A 17,652-nucleotide genomic window follows, 5' to 3' on the forward strand; every position below is an offset into this window, starting at 1 on the left:
GGACCCTAAGGTCCGGTACGGTCCCGTACCATGGGTCCCGTCCGGACCAAACCCGGAGGTCAAGTCCAGTCGGGACCCGTGGGTCCGGTTCGATCCCGACCCGTAAGCCTGGAACGTTCCGGACCCTTGGTCCGGACCATCCGTCACCCGAACACCAGACGCTAAGGAATGGCGTGGGGTCAAGACGGTCCGGTCGGAGGTGTCGGTCTGAGCAACAGAAACAATGTTCCCGTCGCCCTGACCATTCGACAGAAGTACCACGTTCTGTCGAACACCTCCACGTCCAGTAACTAGTCGGCCGGAGCGTTTCATAGAGGGACAGCCACCAGTCACACGGACGTCAGAGGGAACCGTAGTAGCAGTGGTCGTAGGCACGAAGCCTGAAACCCCTGCCCCCACAGGACCGCCCTGAACGGGGTCAATTCGCATCCCAACCCCAGCGGGGAGGGAATTCAGAGACCCCGTCATCTCCTCCGATCTCCCCCCCCAGGAGGCCGAAACTACTGTCGAAACAGCAGCAGACGACCCAGCGAGGGAGTTCAGAGGAGGACCCGTGTCCCTCCTGGCTTCCACAGCGGTGGAAACCGAGGAGGGCACAGGAGAGGCACCGGAAAAGGAAGATTTTAATGCCAACTGCACCCGGTGTTCCCAGGCGGTCACCCATCCAAGTACTAACCGGGCCCGACGTTGCTTAACTTCGGTGGTCGGACGAGAACCGGTGTTTACAACGTGGTATGGCCGTTGGCTGTCAAAACCTGAGTCTCTCCAGTAGCCCCTAGATCGGATTCACCAACCCCCAAAGAGGGTTGGGAATCGACCTGCCCCCGGATTCGAGCCAGGGAGGAGAAGGAAACCTTCCCCCCAGGCTTGAAACCGGGAGGAGCTGAAGCCTGAGACTGAGGGCCGGACAACGGCGTCGAAGGGGGGGAAGCTTGTTCCACTGAAGGAGAAGGAGAAAGAAGCTTTTTCTTTCCCCTCGACCTTCCCCGAACCTTCGACGGCGCAGCCCCGCCCGAAGTCCCAGGCTCAAGCCCAGCCTGTTTGAGCAAGCTCGCATTGAGCTTGCTCAAACAGGCTTTCTCCGCCCTCCCTCGCCGCAAACGCAAAGCGTTTGGGGAGGGAGAGTCGGAGCGCCGAAAGATCCCCTTCTCCGTGCGTAAAACATGACGCTGGGCGCCCGGAGAAGGGTTGCCCCCGGCAGACTCTGGTTCCGTAGAACCAGAGCCCAAAACAGGACGAGACATCCTACCTCGCCCTGTACGTACCCTTAAAGACCGAGAATTAACAAAATTCAAAGAAAATTTAGGTCAATACTCAAGTGAATGCGGCGAAACGAGAAGCAGACGACCGGTCACCACGAAGTAGGACGGGAGGCACGCCGAGTCCGCCACACAAAAACGGAGGCACAAGTTGAAGGAAACACAACGTAGCCTCAAGCCAGAAGTGGAATAACACACAATAATCCAACAGGTGATAGTCCACACAGAAAAGAAGCCTCTTAGTCCAAAATAATCCGGGAGCGTAGCAGAAACACAGCCGGTCTGACACGCGCGAAAAAAGAAAGAGGACGCGCCACCTACATCCTGTAAGGGGGAAGCACTCGGACAGTGCTTGGGATCCACGGTGGCGCATGGTTATGGGAGATAATTGTACCCACTCAGCGTTTTGTCCAATTTTTTCGGCCTATAATAGATAATGTGCAAGAATAGTACTGTCGAGGTAAGTGTTATATTGACAATAAAGATTCGTCAGAATCACATATGCCGAGATCCACCAATAAAGTCTATAAACTGAGCTAGATATAAAGACAAAAAATAGAAATTCCGGGTTTTAAGTATTAACCAGTATTGTAACAAAAGTCTTATCCAGGTTTCCCAATTGCTTCGTTTCCGGCCGATTTATGTGGAGCACGTGATGCGCACAAAAAATATTGGCGGTTTAGAAGTGTCGTCTGCGCAATGATCGCGGCGGCTTTCTTGAACGCCAAGGACGACCGCGCACATTGTGAGACGTCATTCGTTAGACCTCAATAAAAGAGGCTTTGAGCGCTGTGACACAACGGCCCAATGACACAGAGACCCTGTGACACAACGGCCCTATGACACAGAGACATACCTGTCAAGTCCTACGCATTCTGCGTAATTCTTACGGTTTTTTGGTGTTTTTTGGGTCCTACGTCGTATACCTCAAACCATACGCATTTTCAGCATGTTTTTTTTTGTTTTTTTTGTTGTTGCTGGCATGGACTGCCGTTCATTCATTTCTGAGGAGCAGCTTGCACCAGCCACACAACAGAAGTTCTGGCATGATGTGCGCCAGTTCTACGTGGCCTGTGTGAGGAAAATGTTGAATAAATTTCCATTTGGCAGTGAAACCCTGCAACACCTTCAAGTGCTGGATCACAGTCTGGGAGCTGACACACTGACTGCCTTCTTGCAGGTCAAAATTAACTCTGATGCATGCTGCCATGATTTTAAGGTGACTGGCAGCATGATTGACAAAGCAAAGATTTGCACAGATGAATACAACAAAGAACACAAGTGACAAGTGACAAAAAAAATGAACGAACAAGAGTGCAGTGTAAATGTATTACATGTAGTGGTAAATAAAGAGCAGTTTGTGTAGAAAGGAATTCATGTGTTTTACTTTTAGTTTGCGAAAAACAATCTGATTGGTAAGTGTGTATGCGTGAGAAGTTGAATTTGTGCGTTTAACCACATCCTGATCCACGCATTAACTATGGTTTTTGATCCCCAACTATGGTTTCTTATGCCATTTACTATGGTCAGAGGCCAAAAGTACTTGACAGGTATGCAGAGACCCTGTACGTGACACAACGGCCCTGTGACACAGAGACCCTGTGACACAACGGCCCTATGACACAGAGACCCTGTGACACAACGGCCCTATGACACAGAGACCCTGTGACATAACGGCCCTGTGACACAGAGACCCAGCTGTGACACAACGGCCCTGTGACACAGACCATACAGTGTGCCTGTGACACAACGGCCCTATGACACATGGAACCGCTCCCTTATTCTGGCTTTACTCCTCGGGTCCTGTAACCTGAGATAACGTTATGTAGTTTTCCGTTTCTGTCACATGATCTGTGCCGAGTACCAACTACCTTTTAGCATGTAATGCGGAGATTGTGCAAATGCCAATTGCCAGTCATAGCAGACGCCTCCGTCAAGGTCGACACTTTCGCAGCCATAGTAATTATTGGGCCAAGTTTGAACCACTTGTGTGATGAAACAAGGGCTATGGTGCACCCGCATACGATAACAAAATTTGCCAACGACAACAATGCCGTTGATCACTCTTAAAAGTATCAAAAAATGCGTACTGCCGGCATTTGTGCTGTCTGCTATTTTATACAGGAAGTAAAATGACGTACTTCCGATCATGCGTAGAGCCAATATTACACTTCTATAAACTCAGTTTCGGGACCCTCGTTGGCTCATTTGGTCTCTGGCCGCCGAGCAGTGCACTCTCAAAAGCACGCGGAATTTATTGCAAGTTTAAAAATAAAGCAAGTTGTCATACACAGATCGCAGAAATGGCACCGACTGTAACGGATCGAATTTTAGCTGCCCAGTCAGGTAAGGAGAGAAACAACTCGGATTTTTTGGACATTTGTTGCAAGATCCAAGCACTTTGAAATGCGTGTGATTTCACTTTCAGTGCAGAGTGAGAGTGCGTGTTTGTGATAAGATTTGTTTCTAAATTAATAAGTTGTTTATATGTAGCGCGTCGTTTCGAGCAGAACATAATGTTTATCGATTGGTCCATGTTTTCTGGTTCCCTGTTTAATTATCCTTTTGGTGTTCATTTACTGTGTTTTTGATTAAGAAAGATGTGTCGTCTGCTGCTTGGCTTGCCCAAGGGAATGAAGTTGAATTGTTTCCCTTGCATCACAACTTGTTCAGCTCATAGGATAAATCAAATGGTCTATGTTCAGCTATAGACCCCACCAATCTTGATGCGCATTAGTTTGTTTTTATTTATATATTTTAGAGTGTGATGCTATTAACAAAAACAAGCACACTAGCAATTAAGACAATCATACAATGATGCTATTAACAAAAACAAGCACACTAGCAACTAAGACAATCATACAAACGAACACAAGCATACCATTTTTTTCAATATTTTTTATTACTGAACAAGAGAAATGTAGAACTAGAAGACAAAACTCAAAACAAGTAAATTGTAAATCTGTTCAGTTATGTTCTGCAATACTGTGTTGTGATTTTATTTATTTTTTTATTAAATAGCTAATGTGTAATAATGTTTTCCTCCTCCTGTGTCTAGGTGTGGCGGCTGAAATTGAAGCAACACTGAAACAGCGTATCATGATATTTGACGGAGGCATGGGAACGATGATACAGATGGAACGATTGGAGGAGGAGGATTTCCGTGGTCAGGAGTTTGCCAGTGTGGAAAAGTCTTTGAAAGGAAACAATGATTTGCTCAGCATCACCAGGCCTGACCTCATTTACAGAATACACAAGGTTTGATAACACTAATGGCAGGTTTCTTTTAACATTCTGTTACGTCTAAATGTGAACCACTGAATTAAGTACAATTTGCTTTCCAACGGACCCCTTTTTTTATTTTATGCATGTACCGATTTAGACACATTCAAATATGTAGGTATGTGCATACACGTGAAAAGATACATTTAATTCTGCCCAATGTGATAAGCATTCTTTGATTGCTGCCAATGCACACGTACATGACAGCCACCTACTTTAATCTTAAGGCGGTGACAGACACACAACACAAAACAATGTTTTCGACAAAAACTCCATATCAAAACGTCTGGGAAACACATGTTTTTTAAAGCGGGGATGTCACGCGTGAAACACACAGATGAAGCGCACTGCGTGTTTTCACAGAAATATCGGTCAGTGTCAGCTTGACCCGTCCAGCTACCGCCCTGTGTTCGGGTTTGTAAACAATACGCCTGGCAGCACCCACTGATATTAATTATTATTGCCTCTCGTCAAACGTGACAGGCTCCAAAGATTCTAGTTAGGATTCAGGAAACGCGTTGTGGGGGATGTCACACGGGAACACACGTTGTTTTGTGTGTGTTTTAAAAAAACACGCTGTTTTGTGTTTGTTTTAAAAGAAAACACTGTTTTGTGTTTGTTTTAAAAGAAAACACTGTTTTGTGTTGTGCGTCTGACATGGCCTTTACATGCTGTGCACTCTTGTCGGTTTGTTGTTCACTACAGTAGTACCTGCCATATCCGGTCACCCATTAGTCATTGCAAAGGTGACCGCAAATATCAGGTGGCCGTTCATTACAGGCCCCCTCCTCCTTCAAAAAAACCCAAAAAACACGATCAAGTTTTCATGAAGAAAAGAAAGCGATCATCCACGAGCCGCCGATTCATTGTCTCTGTTAGTTTTGCTTTCGTTTATACATCTTAATTATTTGCGTGTTTAACTCGATCGTCTTGGCTAAGCTATTGTTTCGTATGTTTCTATGTGTGTTGTTTGGATTATTATATATGTATTTGAGTGTCAGATAAACAAGTGTTTCAAACTCACATCAGCTGTGATCGATCCGGAAGTGACTGCCGTAAATGTACATGTATGCGCATGTCTGTATTTACAGTTTGCGCATGCGTAAGTATTCATGTCGTCTGCTCGTGCTGTGCCGTCTGTGCACACAACACACACACACACACACACACACACACACACCACAGGCGCTCGCCCGCGAAAGTGACAAGTGGCCGTTAAGTGGCCGCTCCTGTCGAGTAAGAGGGGCACCTTAGGGCAAAAATCAGTGACCGTTGACCGCGTCAGACAGGTTAACGGCCATTAAGAGTCAATTATAGAAGGAAAACTCATTAGTCATGGGAAAGCTGGCCGCTCCGGGTAGGTTCACGCCCACGAAAGGGCCGGAAATGGAAGGGACTACTGTACAATCAACTGCTTGTGAACTTTTTTTCAGGACTACTTCGAGGCCGGAGCGGACTTCGCGGAAACCAACACATTCAGTGGTACTACCATTGCTCAGGCAGATTATGGCATGGAACATATTGTGAGTTTCTTTCTTGCACATTGTTGTTTTTGTAACCCCCGTGCATTGATTTTTATGCAAAACTGAAGCTTGATCAGTGCTTGCGTGTCCTGCAAATGGTTGTTATTGTATGGGGTTTTGTGTGTTTGTGAAAAGACGAGAGATTTTTTTTCTTCTCCAGATCACTTCTCCGTGCATTGATTTTTATGCAAAACTGAAGCTTGATCAGTGCTTGCGTGTCCTGCAAATGGTTGTTATTTTATGGGGTTTTGTGTCTTTGTGAAAAGACGAGAGATTTTTGTTCTTCTCCAGATCACTTCTACCATGCCGTGTTGATGGCATTTTAGTATTTTTACATATTTGCCGTTGCGAAATAAAACTGTAACTCTGTTATTACGTCTTTGTATGACTGATTAGTGTGATCAAATGACCAGTTTTTGTTCGATTTATTTTTCTTGCTTCCTAGTAATACAGATTAGTGAAACACCTAGGGCGATCACTACTTGTTATTCCATCAGAAAGCTGTGTTATTTCAGTCACAAGCTGAGCCGTTGTGCTTTTTTTCAGGACGATTTGCTTGACGTTGTTTCGGCAATATTTACTGTCATTAAACTGCTCCTGCTAATTCTTTGACTGCCATGTTGTTCTTGACAGGTTCATCGTTTGAATGTTGAGTCTGCCAAATTAGCGAAGAAGGCAGCAGATGATGTGACAGCAGCCACAGGTATTATTCTCTCAGTATTTCAGATTTTGTATTACACCACAAGATATCCAAAAGATTTTGCAAGATTACAGAAATTTTTGAAATACTAAGCAAATTATTATAATATAAGCGTAGTTTTCTAACTGGAGCAGAACAGTTTGTCTAAAGCTTCAAGGGTGGCTTGTTTATGAAAATTGAGTAGAACATATCTGGCAGGGAAACTTGTAACTAACTTTACTAAGCAAAGTTTTGATTTTTTTAATTTCAGCAAAGTTTTTTTGGTTTTTTTTACAAGAGAAGTGATGTATGTATACAAATGGAGAAAAGAGACCCTGATTATATGTAGAAAAGTGGCAACATTGTGAAATTAAGGAATGAATCTTGTGTTTGCAGGTGTCAAACGCTACGTGGCAGGAGCCATGGGTCCGACCAACAGAACACTCTCCATCTCGCCCTCTGTGGAGAAGCCTGAGTTCAGGAACATCAGTATGTTTATTTTTGTAAAAGCACATTTTGCATTTTCCGCATTTAGAAATTTAGAAACATCACTATACTAATATCAGTATGTTCATATTTCTTATCACATTTTCAGTTTTTGCAACAGTTTGTCTTTCGATTAAGTTTTGTATGTGTAGCTATATACTCATTATCGTGAGGCTGGTTATATTACAGTGCATGGCATGACTGAGTATTGTCTTGTTTTTGATTGTCGAGAGATTGAATGAAAATGTTTACAGTCAGTATCTCAGAATTATAAATACAGTGGAACCCCCATTTTAAGATCAACAAAAATCTGAGAAAATCAGATCTTAAAAAGGAGGGAGTCTTAAAATGGAGGTAAATTTACAGAGGTCTTGAACAGAAAATGTGAAAAAGTAAGGTCTTAATTGGGGGGTGGCACTGTATCTCTGATTCAGGGTGCTTGGAGTAACTAACTGAACTTGAAGGGACTTTTCTTTCTGAGTTTTTTCATTATTGGTGTTGTTCTTTTTGTTTTAATTGTTTTCCATGCATGTCTTTTACCCTCTCCAGCCTTCGAGCAGCTAGTGGAAGCGTACTCCAATCAAGCTAAGGCGCTTCTGGAAGGAGGGGTGGATGTGTTACTGGTGGAAACCATCTTCGACACTGCAAACGCCAAGGTATGTCCTGAGATTTGTTTTGTTAACATACTTTCAACACTGCAGATAAATTCAGCAGAATGCGTTGAACATTTTCAACGATATAATTGTTTTTGGCCCTTTTCTGACCTCGTACGTCTATTTCTGTGGAAATGCAGTTGGACATAAATAAAAATGGCTACTTCATTTCATCGGTTTTGGAATTTTGAATTTACTTAAATTTGTGATCGCTTGTAGTGGTAAGAAATTTGATGTGTTGTGGTCTGCTCAGCTTGGACTGAACCAGCTACACAATTTTAAAAAAAGATATAAAAGACATTAATTTCATACCATGTTTGTATAATGTCCAACTGCAGCCGAGTGTCAGAAAAGGGTTAAAAGAAAACTCAGAGAAAATTAATGTGTAATGACAAGGGAAAGTATTGTTGTATGAGATTCAGTTTGTGTGTGTCTATTTCTAACACTGACAGCTTTGCTATTAACAGTAGTATCCATTAGGCCAAAAAAAAAATTGTCTGTTTCTGGTAACATGGCTAAAAAAAAATAGGGTAGGTAGGTAGGTAGGGATTTTTTTTTTTTTTTTTTTTTTTTTTTTACCCCCAAATGTAGACCAATAAAACTAACTTTAAAAATCGCGCAAAGAGACTGGATTCACTATACATAGAGACAAGACACTCAACACATTTACAAATCTGTGACAAAGACTGAAAGAGTATGACATGTTTTTCTTTGTTTACCTGGTCTGATATTTCCATGATGAAACAGAAAAGAAGACTTGAGACATCTTACATCTTGAGCTTGGACAAATGGGAATTTTAGTAGAAGGCTGGGGCCTCAGTAGCACAGTTGGGAGTGCATTGAACTTGTGATCCTTGGAGTTTGGAAAATAAAAGTTTAGGGTCGGCGCCAAAATTTAGGGTCGGTCGGGTGACCAGAAACAGACAATTTTATTTTTTTTGCCTTAAAATACTTCAAAAGTGTATGGAGTCTTGCAAGGGGGTGGGATAGGAAATAGAAAGGGAGGAAAGTACAGCTGGGGGGGGGGGGGGGGGGTCTGGTGAGAGGATCTCTCATGACAATATTCTGTCCCCAGGCAGTGGGCCTCTGTGATTGCTTCCGCCCAGTACTGGAAGCATGCTCACTAAGCCCACATCACCTTTGAGTGAGTTGGTGTCATGCTTTTAACACCACTTTTTGTGGGAGAGTGGAATCTGTTGTGCGGAAAAGCTGCTGCATTTTTGTGTTACAAGCTACATGTATATATGTTATATATGTCAATGAAATGAATGCTTCTTTGAGTATTTCTGTCTCTTTGTGTCAAATTGGTGTTCTTGGCGTGATGGTTAGGGTGAAAATATAGACAGTTATACCTGCTTCTTCATGAAAGGAACACCTCTTCCCCCAAAAAGGACATACATGTACTGTTTTTGAGTCACTTGAGAAAAAGTGACTATGTAATCGGTCAGTGTTAGTCTGTCCGGCCGGCAGCGATCGGGCTCATATTTTGTTTAGTCGTGACCTCCAATGACCTCTACACTTTAACGATGGTTTCGTTGACCTTTGACCTTTTTCAAGGTCACAGGTCAGCGTCAAAGGAAAAATTAGACATTTTATATCTTTGACAAAGTTCATCGGATGTGATTGAAACTTTGTAGGATTATTCTTTACATCAAAGTATTTACATCTGTAGCCTTTTACGAACGTTATCAGAAAAACAAGGGAGATAACTAGCCTTTTCTGTTCGGCAACACACAACTTAACGTTGGGCTTTTCTCGGAAACTATAAAAGTGACCGGGCTCAAATTTTATGTGAACGTGACTCATTGTGTTGTGAATAGCAATTTCTTCCTGTCCATCTGATGCCTCATATAATATTCAGAACTGCGAAAGTGACTCGATCGAGCGTTTGCTCTTCTTGTTATCTGTCATATGAAAGTAAATTTGCGTAATTAAAACCAATTTGTTTAACTTTAAGCTGAGCTGTTAAGGCCTGTGGGCATAATTCTTTCTTAATTTCCATTGTGGAGGAAATTTCACATGAAAATTGAACTTTGTGCTTGTCGCCCAGTATGTGCTTAAGGTGCATTTTCTGAAGTGAGAAGATTACGTGTGTACCTGATTTTGATTACCTTGTGTTGCAGCATACCATTTTCAAATTCGATAAGAAGGAATTTGAATTGGCATCCTCTGTTTAAATTTTGATAAAAGAGAGAAAGAGGTGCACAGTGAGTGTTAAGTACCGCTGATGGGGTCTATGTCGACCAAAAGAGTGGGATTCCCTGTAAGTGGAGTTCCTGGAGGGGGATTCCCTGTATACAGGGAATACCACATGATTTAGTTCCTGTAGCGTGTCGCTGATATCGCTGAAAGTCACATGATGCTTGGCGACATCGGTAGAATTTGATGTTTTTCAATCTTTTTTAATATTTTTTTAGAAATTCGAGTATGGTTTGCAAGTTTTATTGAAAAACTCCACCCTGTGGGATTCCCTGTATACACGGAATCCCCCTCCAGGAACTCCACCTACAGGGAATCCCACTCTTTTGGTCGACATAGACCCCATCAGCTTAAGTACCCCTGTTTTTAGGACCCTTGTTCTTAAATATCAACCCTTTTGAACAAACCGTGACCATTGAAAATGGTGTTGCTCACAGATTGTTGTTTTACTCAGGGTAGTTTGCCATGCAAAGAAATATTATGTTGTACGTTGTATTTGTGCAGGCGGCCCTGTTTGGTATCCAGAATCTCTTTGACAGTGGTTACAGACAGTGTCCCATCTTTGTAAGTGTTCCTTGTCATGCATTTTTGTTGTTGCGCTTATACATCTACTCTTGTTAATTTCTTGATGCAGGAGCAATTTTCCGTGTGTACATGGTCTGGGTGGCCGAGTGGTAAACGCACTTGCCTCGGAAGCGAGAGGTTGCGAGTTCAACCCTGGGTCAGGGCGTTAGCAATTTTCTCCCCCCTTTCCTAAGCTAGGTGGTGGGTTCAAGTGCTAGTCTTTCGGATGAGACGAAAAACCGAGGTCCCTTCGTGTACACTACATTGGGGTGTGCACGTTAAAGATCCCACGATTGACAAAAGGGTCTTTCCTGGCAAAATTGTATAGGCATAGATAAAAATGTCCACCAAATACCCGTGTGACTTGGAATAATAGGCCGTGAAAGGTGAATGCTCGCCCTAATAGGCTTGAGGTTTGCTGGCCGATGTGAATGCTTGATATATTGTGTAAAAAATTCCATCTCACACGGCATAAATAATCCCTGCGCCTTGAATCCGTGGTTGAGATATGTGCGCGATATAAATTGCATAAAATAAAAAATAAATTTCAATAGTGTATCTTGTCTACTATCCACCAAATCCAATTTTACTCATGAAGGTGAAAGTTTTCAAAAGTGTTCCTACCTCAATTGTGTTTTTGAAGGACCTATGATGACAAAGTTATAGATAAAAGATTCAAGATACTAAAATATAACGAAGAGTTATATATATTTTCTCTGACACATTTTTGAATGATTGCTAGGAAATGTGGACTTTCAAGAATGATTGCAAATTACTCATTTCATATTCCTTACTATTGTTGAATTCATCAGGTATCGGGCACCATTGTTGACAAAAGCGGCCGCACACTTTCAGGACAGACAACAGAGGCGTTTATCCTCAGCGTGTCCCAATCCAACCCCATGTGGTAAGATTTATTTTCTTAGCCTGGCTGGTTCTGTGTTCGGTTTTTTTCTTTGTCTTGTTTGTCTTATTTCTATTCAATATTGCACAAGCGATATCTAATACCAAGCCATATCTCATAGGAAAAATGTCAGGAGTTTAGTAAAGCCTGATATTAATTGAGCAAAGTCGACTTTTAGAAGTCTACTCCACAAAGGCTCAATTAAGGACGGCCTTAATAAGGTCAGTCTATTTAGCACATGAAAAAAGTGATGGAATCATATTTTGTTTCCTGCATTCTTTGATACAGATATTTAATGTATGATCTCACAGCCTTGGTTTGAACTGTGCCTTGGGAGCGGCGGAAATGCGCCCATTCATCGAGGCGGTCAGTCTCAACACAAGTGCCTACGTCATCTGTTACCCTAATGCAGGTTTGTACTTAAATGTGTGAGTTTGGTGCCAGAAAATATTTTGGACTGAAAATGAAAATATCTGGTTCACATTCATTGTTTCTTTGCAAGGAAGTAATACTTCCTTTGCATTGTATGTGGCTTCAATGGTCTTGGTTTTGGAGTATCTAGGAATTTGTCTGGCATTTATTTACTGCAAAAGAAATCCCGGACAGAGATAATGTAAACATGTATGTAATGACCAGTAGGAGTGTTGTCTACAAAAAATATGGACAAAGAAAAAGACAGTGGAATTCTTTGTTGATTTGATTCTTTAGCAGCCGCGCTTGGCGAAAAACACCCCCCAAGAACATATTTGAACGAGGACACTGTGTATATATTTTTCACCCTGATTTCAGGTTTACCAAACACATTCGGAGCCTATGATGAAACCCCTGCCATGACAGCTAAACAACTCAAAGTAAGTGTGCTGAGCATTGTGACCCCTGATATGATGTGGTCTGGGTGGCCGAGTGGTAACGCACTTGCGCTTGTAATCGAGAGGTTGCGTGTTCGACCCTGGGTCAGGCCGCTATTTTCTCCCCCCTTTCCTAACCTAGGTGGTGGGTTCAAGTGCTAGTCTTTCGGATGAGACGAAAAACCGAGGTCCCGTGTACACTACATTGGGGTGTGCACGTTAAAGATCCCACGATTGACAAGAGGGTCTTTCCTGGCAAAATTGTATAGACATATATAAAAATGTCCACCAAATACCCGTGTGACTTGGAATAATAGGCCGTGAAAGTATATACTCGCCTAACACGCTTGAGATTTACTGGCCGATGTGAATGCGTGATATATTGTGTAAAAAAATTCCATCTCACACGGCATATTGTAAACGCCATGAGCCTCCCTCTGGGAGGGTATGTGCGTAGAAATACTCACAAAATGTTCTACAGAATAAGCAGAATGGCAGAAAATGAACTGAAGTGAGTAAAAGAATGGAACAATTTTATAGTTTTAATTTATTGGAGTCTTTGTTTCTGCCTGTTGTAAAGAATTATTTCAACTGGTCATAAATATTGCCAAAAGCCTGATATTAACTGGACAAAATAGATTTCGCGAAGTTCGCCGCAAGAAGCTTTGGCACTGAATTTTCATTAAAAAAAAAAGACTGAAGTCTTCACGAAGTCAACTTCAGGCTCAATTAAGGAGACAGAGCCGAGTGGAACCCCCCTTTTAAGACCTCCAAAAATCTCAGAAAATCAGGTTTTAAAAAGGAGGGAGTCTTAAAATGGGGGTACATTTGCCGATGTTAAGAACAGAATATCTGAAAAATGAAGGTCTTCAAATGGGGAAAGTCTTAAATTTGGGGGGTCTTAAAAGGGGGGTTCCACTGTAGCCTTAAAGATGAGCAGGAGCTAAAAGTAAAGTGTTCACAAGCTAACACTTATCCTGCTGTCCTATGTACAGGGGTTTGCCCAGGCTGGCCTGGTGAACATCGTGGGAGGATGCTGTGGAACAACCCCAGAGCACATCGGAGCCATCGCTGAGGCTGTCAAACCCTTCAAGCCCCGTGAACCGCCCACAAACCTGCGTCAAGACAACCTCTGTCTTTCAGGTGACCTCTTCATGCATACTTTTGACTTTTGACGGTTCAGTAAAGTAAATTTCCTAGAAATACTGTACTCATGTGTGAAAGAAGATGACAAAACATACAATGTAAGATGTTTTGACCTTAGGGTCTTCATCGAGAACATAGAAATCTAAACAAAGAAGAGAAAAAAACAAGTCGCGTAAGGCGAAAATACAACATTTAGTCAAGTAGCTGTCGAACTCACAGAATGAAACTGAACGCAATGCAACGCAGCAAGACCGTATACTCGTAGCATCGTCAGTCCACCGCTCACGGCATAGGCAGTGAAATTGACAAGAAGAGCGGGGTAGTAGTTGCGCTGGGAAGGATAGCACGCTTTTCTGTACCTCTCTTCGTTTTAACTTTCTGAGCGTGTTTTTAATCCAAACATATCATATCTATATGTTTTTGGAATCAGGAACCGACAAGGAATAAGATGAAAGTGTTTTTAAATTGATTTGGAAAATTTAATTTTGATAATAATTTTTATATATTTAATTTTCAGAGCTTGTTGTTAATCCAAATATAACATATTTATATGTTTTTGGAATCAGCAAATGATGGAGAATAAGATGAACGTAAATTTGGATCGTTTTATAAATTTTTTGTTTTTTTTACAATTTTCAGATTTTTAATGACCAAAGTCATTAATTAATTTTTAAGCCACCACGCTGAAATGCAATACCGAAGTCCGGGCTTCGTCGAACATTACTTGACCAAAATTTCAACCAATTTGGTTGAAAAATGAGGGCGTGACAGTGCCGCCTCAACTTTCACGAAAAGCCGGATATGACGTCATCAAAGACATTTATCAAAAAAATGAAAAAAAACGTCTGAGGATATCATACCCAGGAACTCTCATGTCAAATTTCATAAAGATCGGTCCAGTAGTTTGGTCTGAATCGCTCTACACGCACGCACACACACACACACACACATACACCACGACCCTCGTCTCGATTCCCCCCTCGATGTTAAAACATTTAGTCATAACTTGACTAAATGTAAAAAGAAAGACGATAGAACAGAAAGAAGAACTACAGATGTCACACATCACATAACAAAACAAATGGACAGAGGTGCAAAGCAATTTTTGACTGTTCTGCAAGAAAAGTAGCAGTAGGTGCAGATTTGCAGACACAATCAAACCTTAGTCAAAATCAGACCAGGAAAGTTGTTGCTACTGTATCCTTTATGTCCCCAAACCATGCTCATATATATATAGGCAAGAGACTGAACTGAACGAACATAATCACAGTGTCTCAATTTGACAGAGATTAACCTTAGAGAAGCTAAATTTGTCCCTTTGAATCAGATGATGTATTTTTAGAAATATCCAGAGAAAAGAACTGCGCTGATTTGTTAATCAAAATTGACAACTGGCATCAATTGACTAATTAGCATCAAACCTCATCCTATCTCAAACCCCGGCCTTCATTCTAACTTTAACTCGCCCCTTCTTTGTTCTTCGTCACAGAAAAAAAAATGAGCTGAATTGTGAATCAAAATTATTGACATAACTGGGCGGGGATGTAGCTCAGTCGGTAGCGCGCTGGATTTGTATCCAGTTGGCCGCTGTCAGCGTGAGTTCGTCCCCACGTTCGGCGAGAGATTTATTTCTCAGAGTCAACTTTGTGTGCAGACTCTCCTCGGTGTCCGAACACCCCCGTGTGTACACGCAAGCACAAGACCAAGTGCGGACGAAAAAGATCCTGTAATCCATGTCAGAGTTCGGTGGGTTATAGAAACACGAAAATACCCAGCATGCTTCCTCTGAAAGCGGCGTATGGCTGCCTAAATGGCGGGGTAAAAACGGTCATACCCTTAAAAGCCGTGGGAGTTTCAGCCCATGAACGAACAAACAAATTGACATAACTTGCTATGTTTCGTGTCAAATCTCAACCCATGTCAAACCCTCACCCTCAGTCTCTCCTCCACTCACCTCGTTTTTGGTCTTCAGGTTTGGAGCCCATGTATGTAACCCCGCAGTCTTTCTTCGTCAACATTGGCGAACGCTGCAACGTGGCTGGCTCCAAGAAGTTCTGCAGACTCATCAAAACTGGAAAGTATGAGGTATGTGTCGAACTGGAAGTATACTCTCTTAGAAGTGATAAAACAGGTCGAACCGTAGACAGGTAGCAGCCATTGGTGTATGCTGTGACTGAGTTGATTAATGGTCTGTGACCAGATGTAGGGAGTGTGTTATATTACTGACAGACCTGGGAACCTGTACGATTTCGCCGTATTCTGTACGCATGATTGTCTAGAATACGGTCTGTGGAAAAAAAGACAATGAGAAGAATTCCTAGACTACTTTTCTTCACAAGCGCATCCCAAAGCCTATCCAGTATTTTGACACATGATTTCTGTTTTTGTCAGTAAACATTGAAAGAAGCATTTGTTTTAAATGTATTGGTAAACTGAATTAACGGTGCGACAAACGAGTTTGAAGCATGTTTGAATCATGGATGTTCAAATGATGTGTTTCCTCCGAAAGCGGCGTATGGCTGCCTAAATGGCGGGGTAAAAACGGTTATACACGTAAAATTCCACTCGTGCAAAAACACGAGTGTACGTGGGAGTTTCAGCCCACGAACGCAGAAGAAAATGATGTGTGGAGTACGCTAATTTTTCTGAAAAAACACCAAGTTAGTTTGAGAATTTTTTTTTCTCATGCGTTTGGTCACTATTTCAGGAAGCGTTGGCGATTGCCAAACATCAGGTAGAAAACGGCGCCCAGGTATTGGACATCAACATGGACGAAGGCATGTTGGATGGAGTGGCCGCCATGACCATGTTCGTCAACCTCATCACCTCTGAACCTGACGTTGCAAAGGTCAGTTCATCAACACAAGTTTGTTTCTACTTCCTATCAAGATAAATGCGCCAATTTTGTTAAAGATTTAAGTAGCATTTGTTAAAATTATCCTGGTAATGGTTACAGTATTCCAAGATATGTTTTTATAGAAATGTGCTTCGAAGGGCTACAGATTATTGAGTCGACTATATTTTCACAGAGGATTTCAAGTGCTTTTCAAGTGAACACTCCAGTTGTAGCAGCATGTTTCAGGAAGTTTTTCTCCAGGCAAAGTATAATCAGTTTTCCCAAATACAGCATGATCAATATAGTCAAGACATAATTGGTGCTAGTTGGTGCTCAAGATAATTATCCACCAGAACTTCCTCCTATATGCTCCATCCTTATGAATCGTTAACAAAGGTTGAACATGTCATTCGCTGTCTTTAAAGAATACATGTCCAAAATGTCATCCGCTGTCTGTATAGAATACATGTACAGTAAAAACCTGCCCTTGCGACCATCTCTTGATAAGAACCACCTGCCCGTTACAAACAACCCAAAGTATCCCCAACTATTTCTCATGCTGGAGATAATAAAGTTAATTTGATTTGATTTGGACAAATTGTTTTTGCATATGAGCCTGTGACAAAAGGTCGTTAACAATCAGGACTGAAAGTGACAATTTCCAAAATGGATTTAAAGAGTTCAGTTTGTGCATGTTTTAAGTTGTGTCCTTTGGCTATCTGGAAACATGTGTTAAAAGATACTTTGAGCAACACTTGACATGATTTTATCAGTTGTTAGTCGAATAATTTGAGATTGTTGGTTGTGACACAAGACAAACTAGTTCACAAAAAATAATGGCAAAAACATCTCCAAAGTTTAAAACAACAGTTAAAACTTACTGAAACAAAGATATATAACTATCCCTGTTAAAATTCATCCAAGATTGTCGAAATATATAGTGTTTATATGATGTAATAATATGTCCACTGTGACAACCAACACTCACACATCTTGATTATTTCCACTCGCATCAAATAGAACTCCAAACTGACCTCAGTTTTTTTTTAATATGTCAACTACCTTTATTTCCTTTAATCAACACACAAAATAATTGTCATAACATGACAGCAGGAACATGGGTACACATTTGTGCTGTTGGTTGTCGCTAAACAGGAATGGACATATTCTGATAAGGCCACACAAAAAAATTGGTGTGGTTACGGTAACATAGCCAAAAAAAATAGGGCAGGAAGGTAGGCAATCACTTTTTCTTTTTTTTATCTTTTTTTTC

The 17,652-nt window shown here is 41.8% G+C and overlaps 1 protein-coding gene and 1 non-coding gene across 2 annotated transcripts in view; one reads left to right on the plus strand and one right to left on the minus strand.

Moving 5' to 3' along the window:
* Positions 1-627: 627 nt before the first annotated feature.
* On the minus strand, positions 628-746 carry LOC138954025 (5S ribosomal RNA). Its single transcript, XR_011451692.1, has one exon. It is a non-coding gene; the product is annotated as a 5S ribosomal RNA (ribosomal RNA).
* Positions 747-3,480: 2,734 nt separating this feature from the next.
* Positions 3,481-17,652, plus strand: part of LOC138953489 (methionine synthase-like) — a 35,766-nt gene continuing 21,594 nt past the window's right edge. The window contains exons 1-13 of the mRNA XM_070325331.1: positions 3,481-3,605; positions 4,318-4,517; positions 5,975-6,064; positions 6,698-6,767; positions 7,140-7,232; positions 7,779-7,885; positions 10,586-10,645; positions 11,458-11,552; positions 11,861-11,961; positions 12,339-12,400; positions 13,393-13,540; positions 15,516-15,628; positions 16,251-16,391. Coding sequence (XP_070181432.1) covers positions 3,563-3,605; positions 4,318-4,517; positions 5,975-6,064; positions 6,698-6,767; positions 7,140-7,232; positions 7,779-7,885; positions 10,586-10,645; positions 11,458-11,552; positions 11,861-11,961; positions 12,339-12,400; positions 13,393-13,540; positions 15,516-15,628; positions 16,251-16,391 — 1,323 coding nt within the window. The 5' untranslated portion in view covers positions 3,481-3,562. The remainder of the gene's footprint in view (positions 3,606-4,317; positions 4,518-5,974; positions 6,065-6,697; positions 6,768-7,139; positions 7,233-7,778; positions 7,886-10,585; positions 10,646-11,457; positions 11,553-11,860; positions 11,962-12,338; positions 12,401-13,392; positions 13,541-15,515; positions 15,629-16,250; positions 16,392-17,652) is intronic.

Source organism: Littorina saxatilis, linkage group LG17, assembly GCF_037325665.1.
Source record: "Littorina saxatilis isolate snail1 linkage group LG17, US_GU_Lsax_2.0, whole genome shotgun sequence".
Lineage (NCBI taxonomy): Eukaryota > Metazoa > Mollusca > Gastropoda > Littorinimorpha > Littorinidae > Littorina > Littorina saxatilis.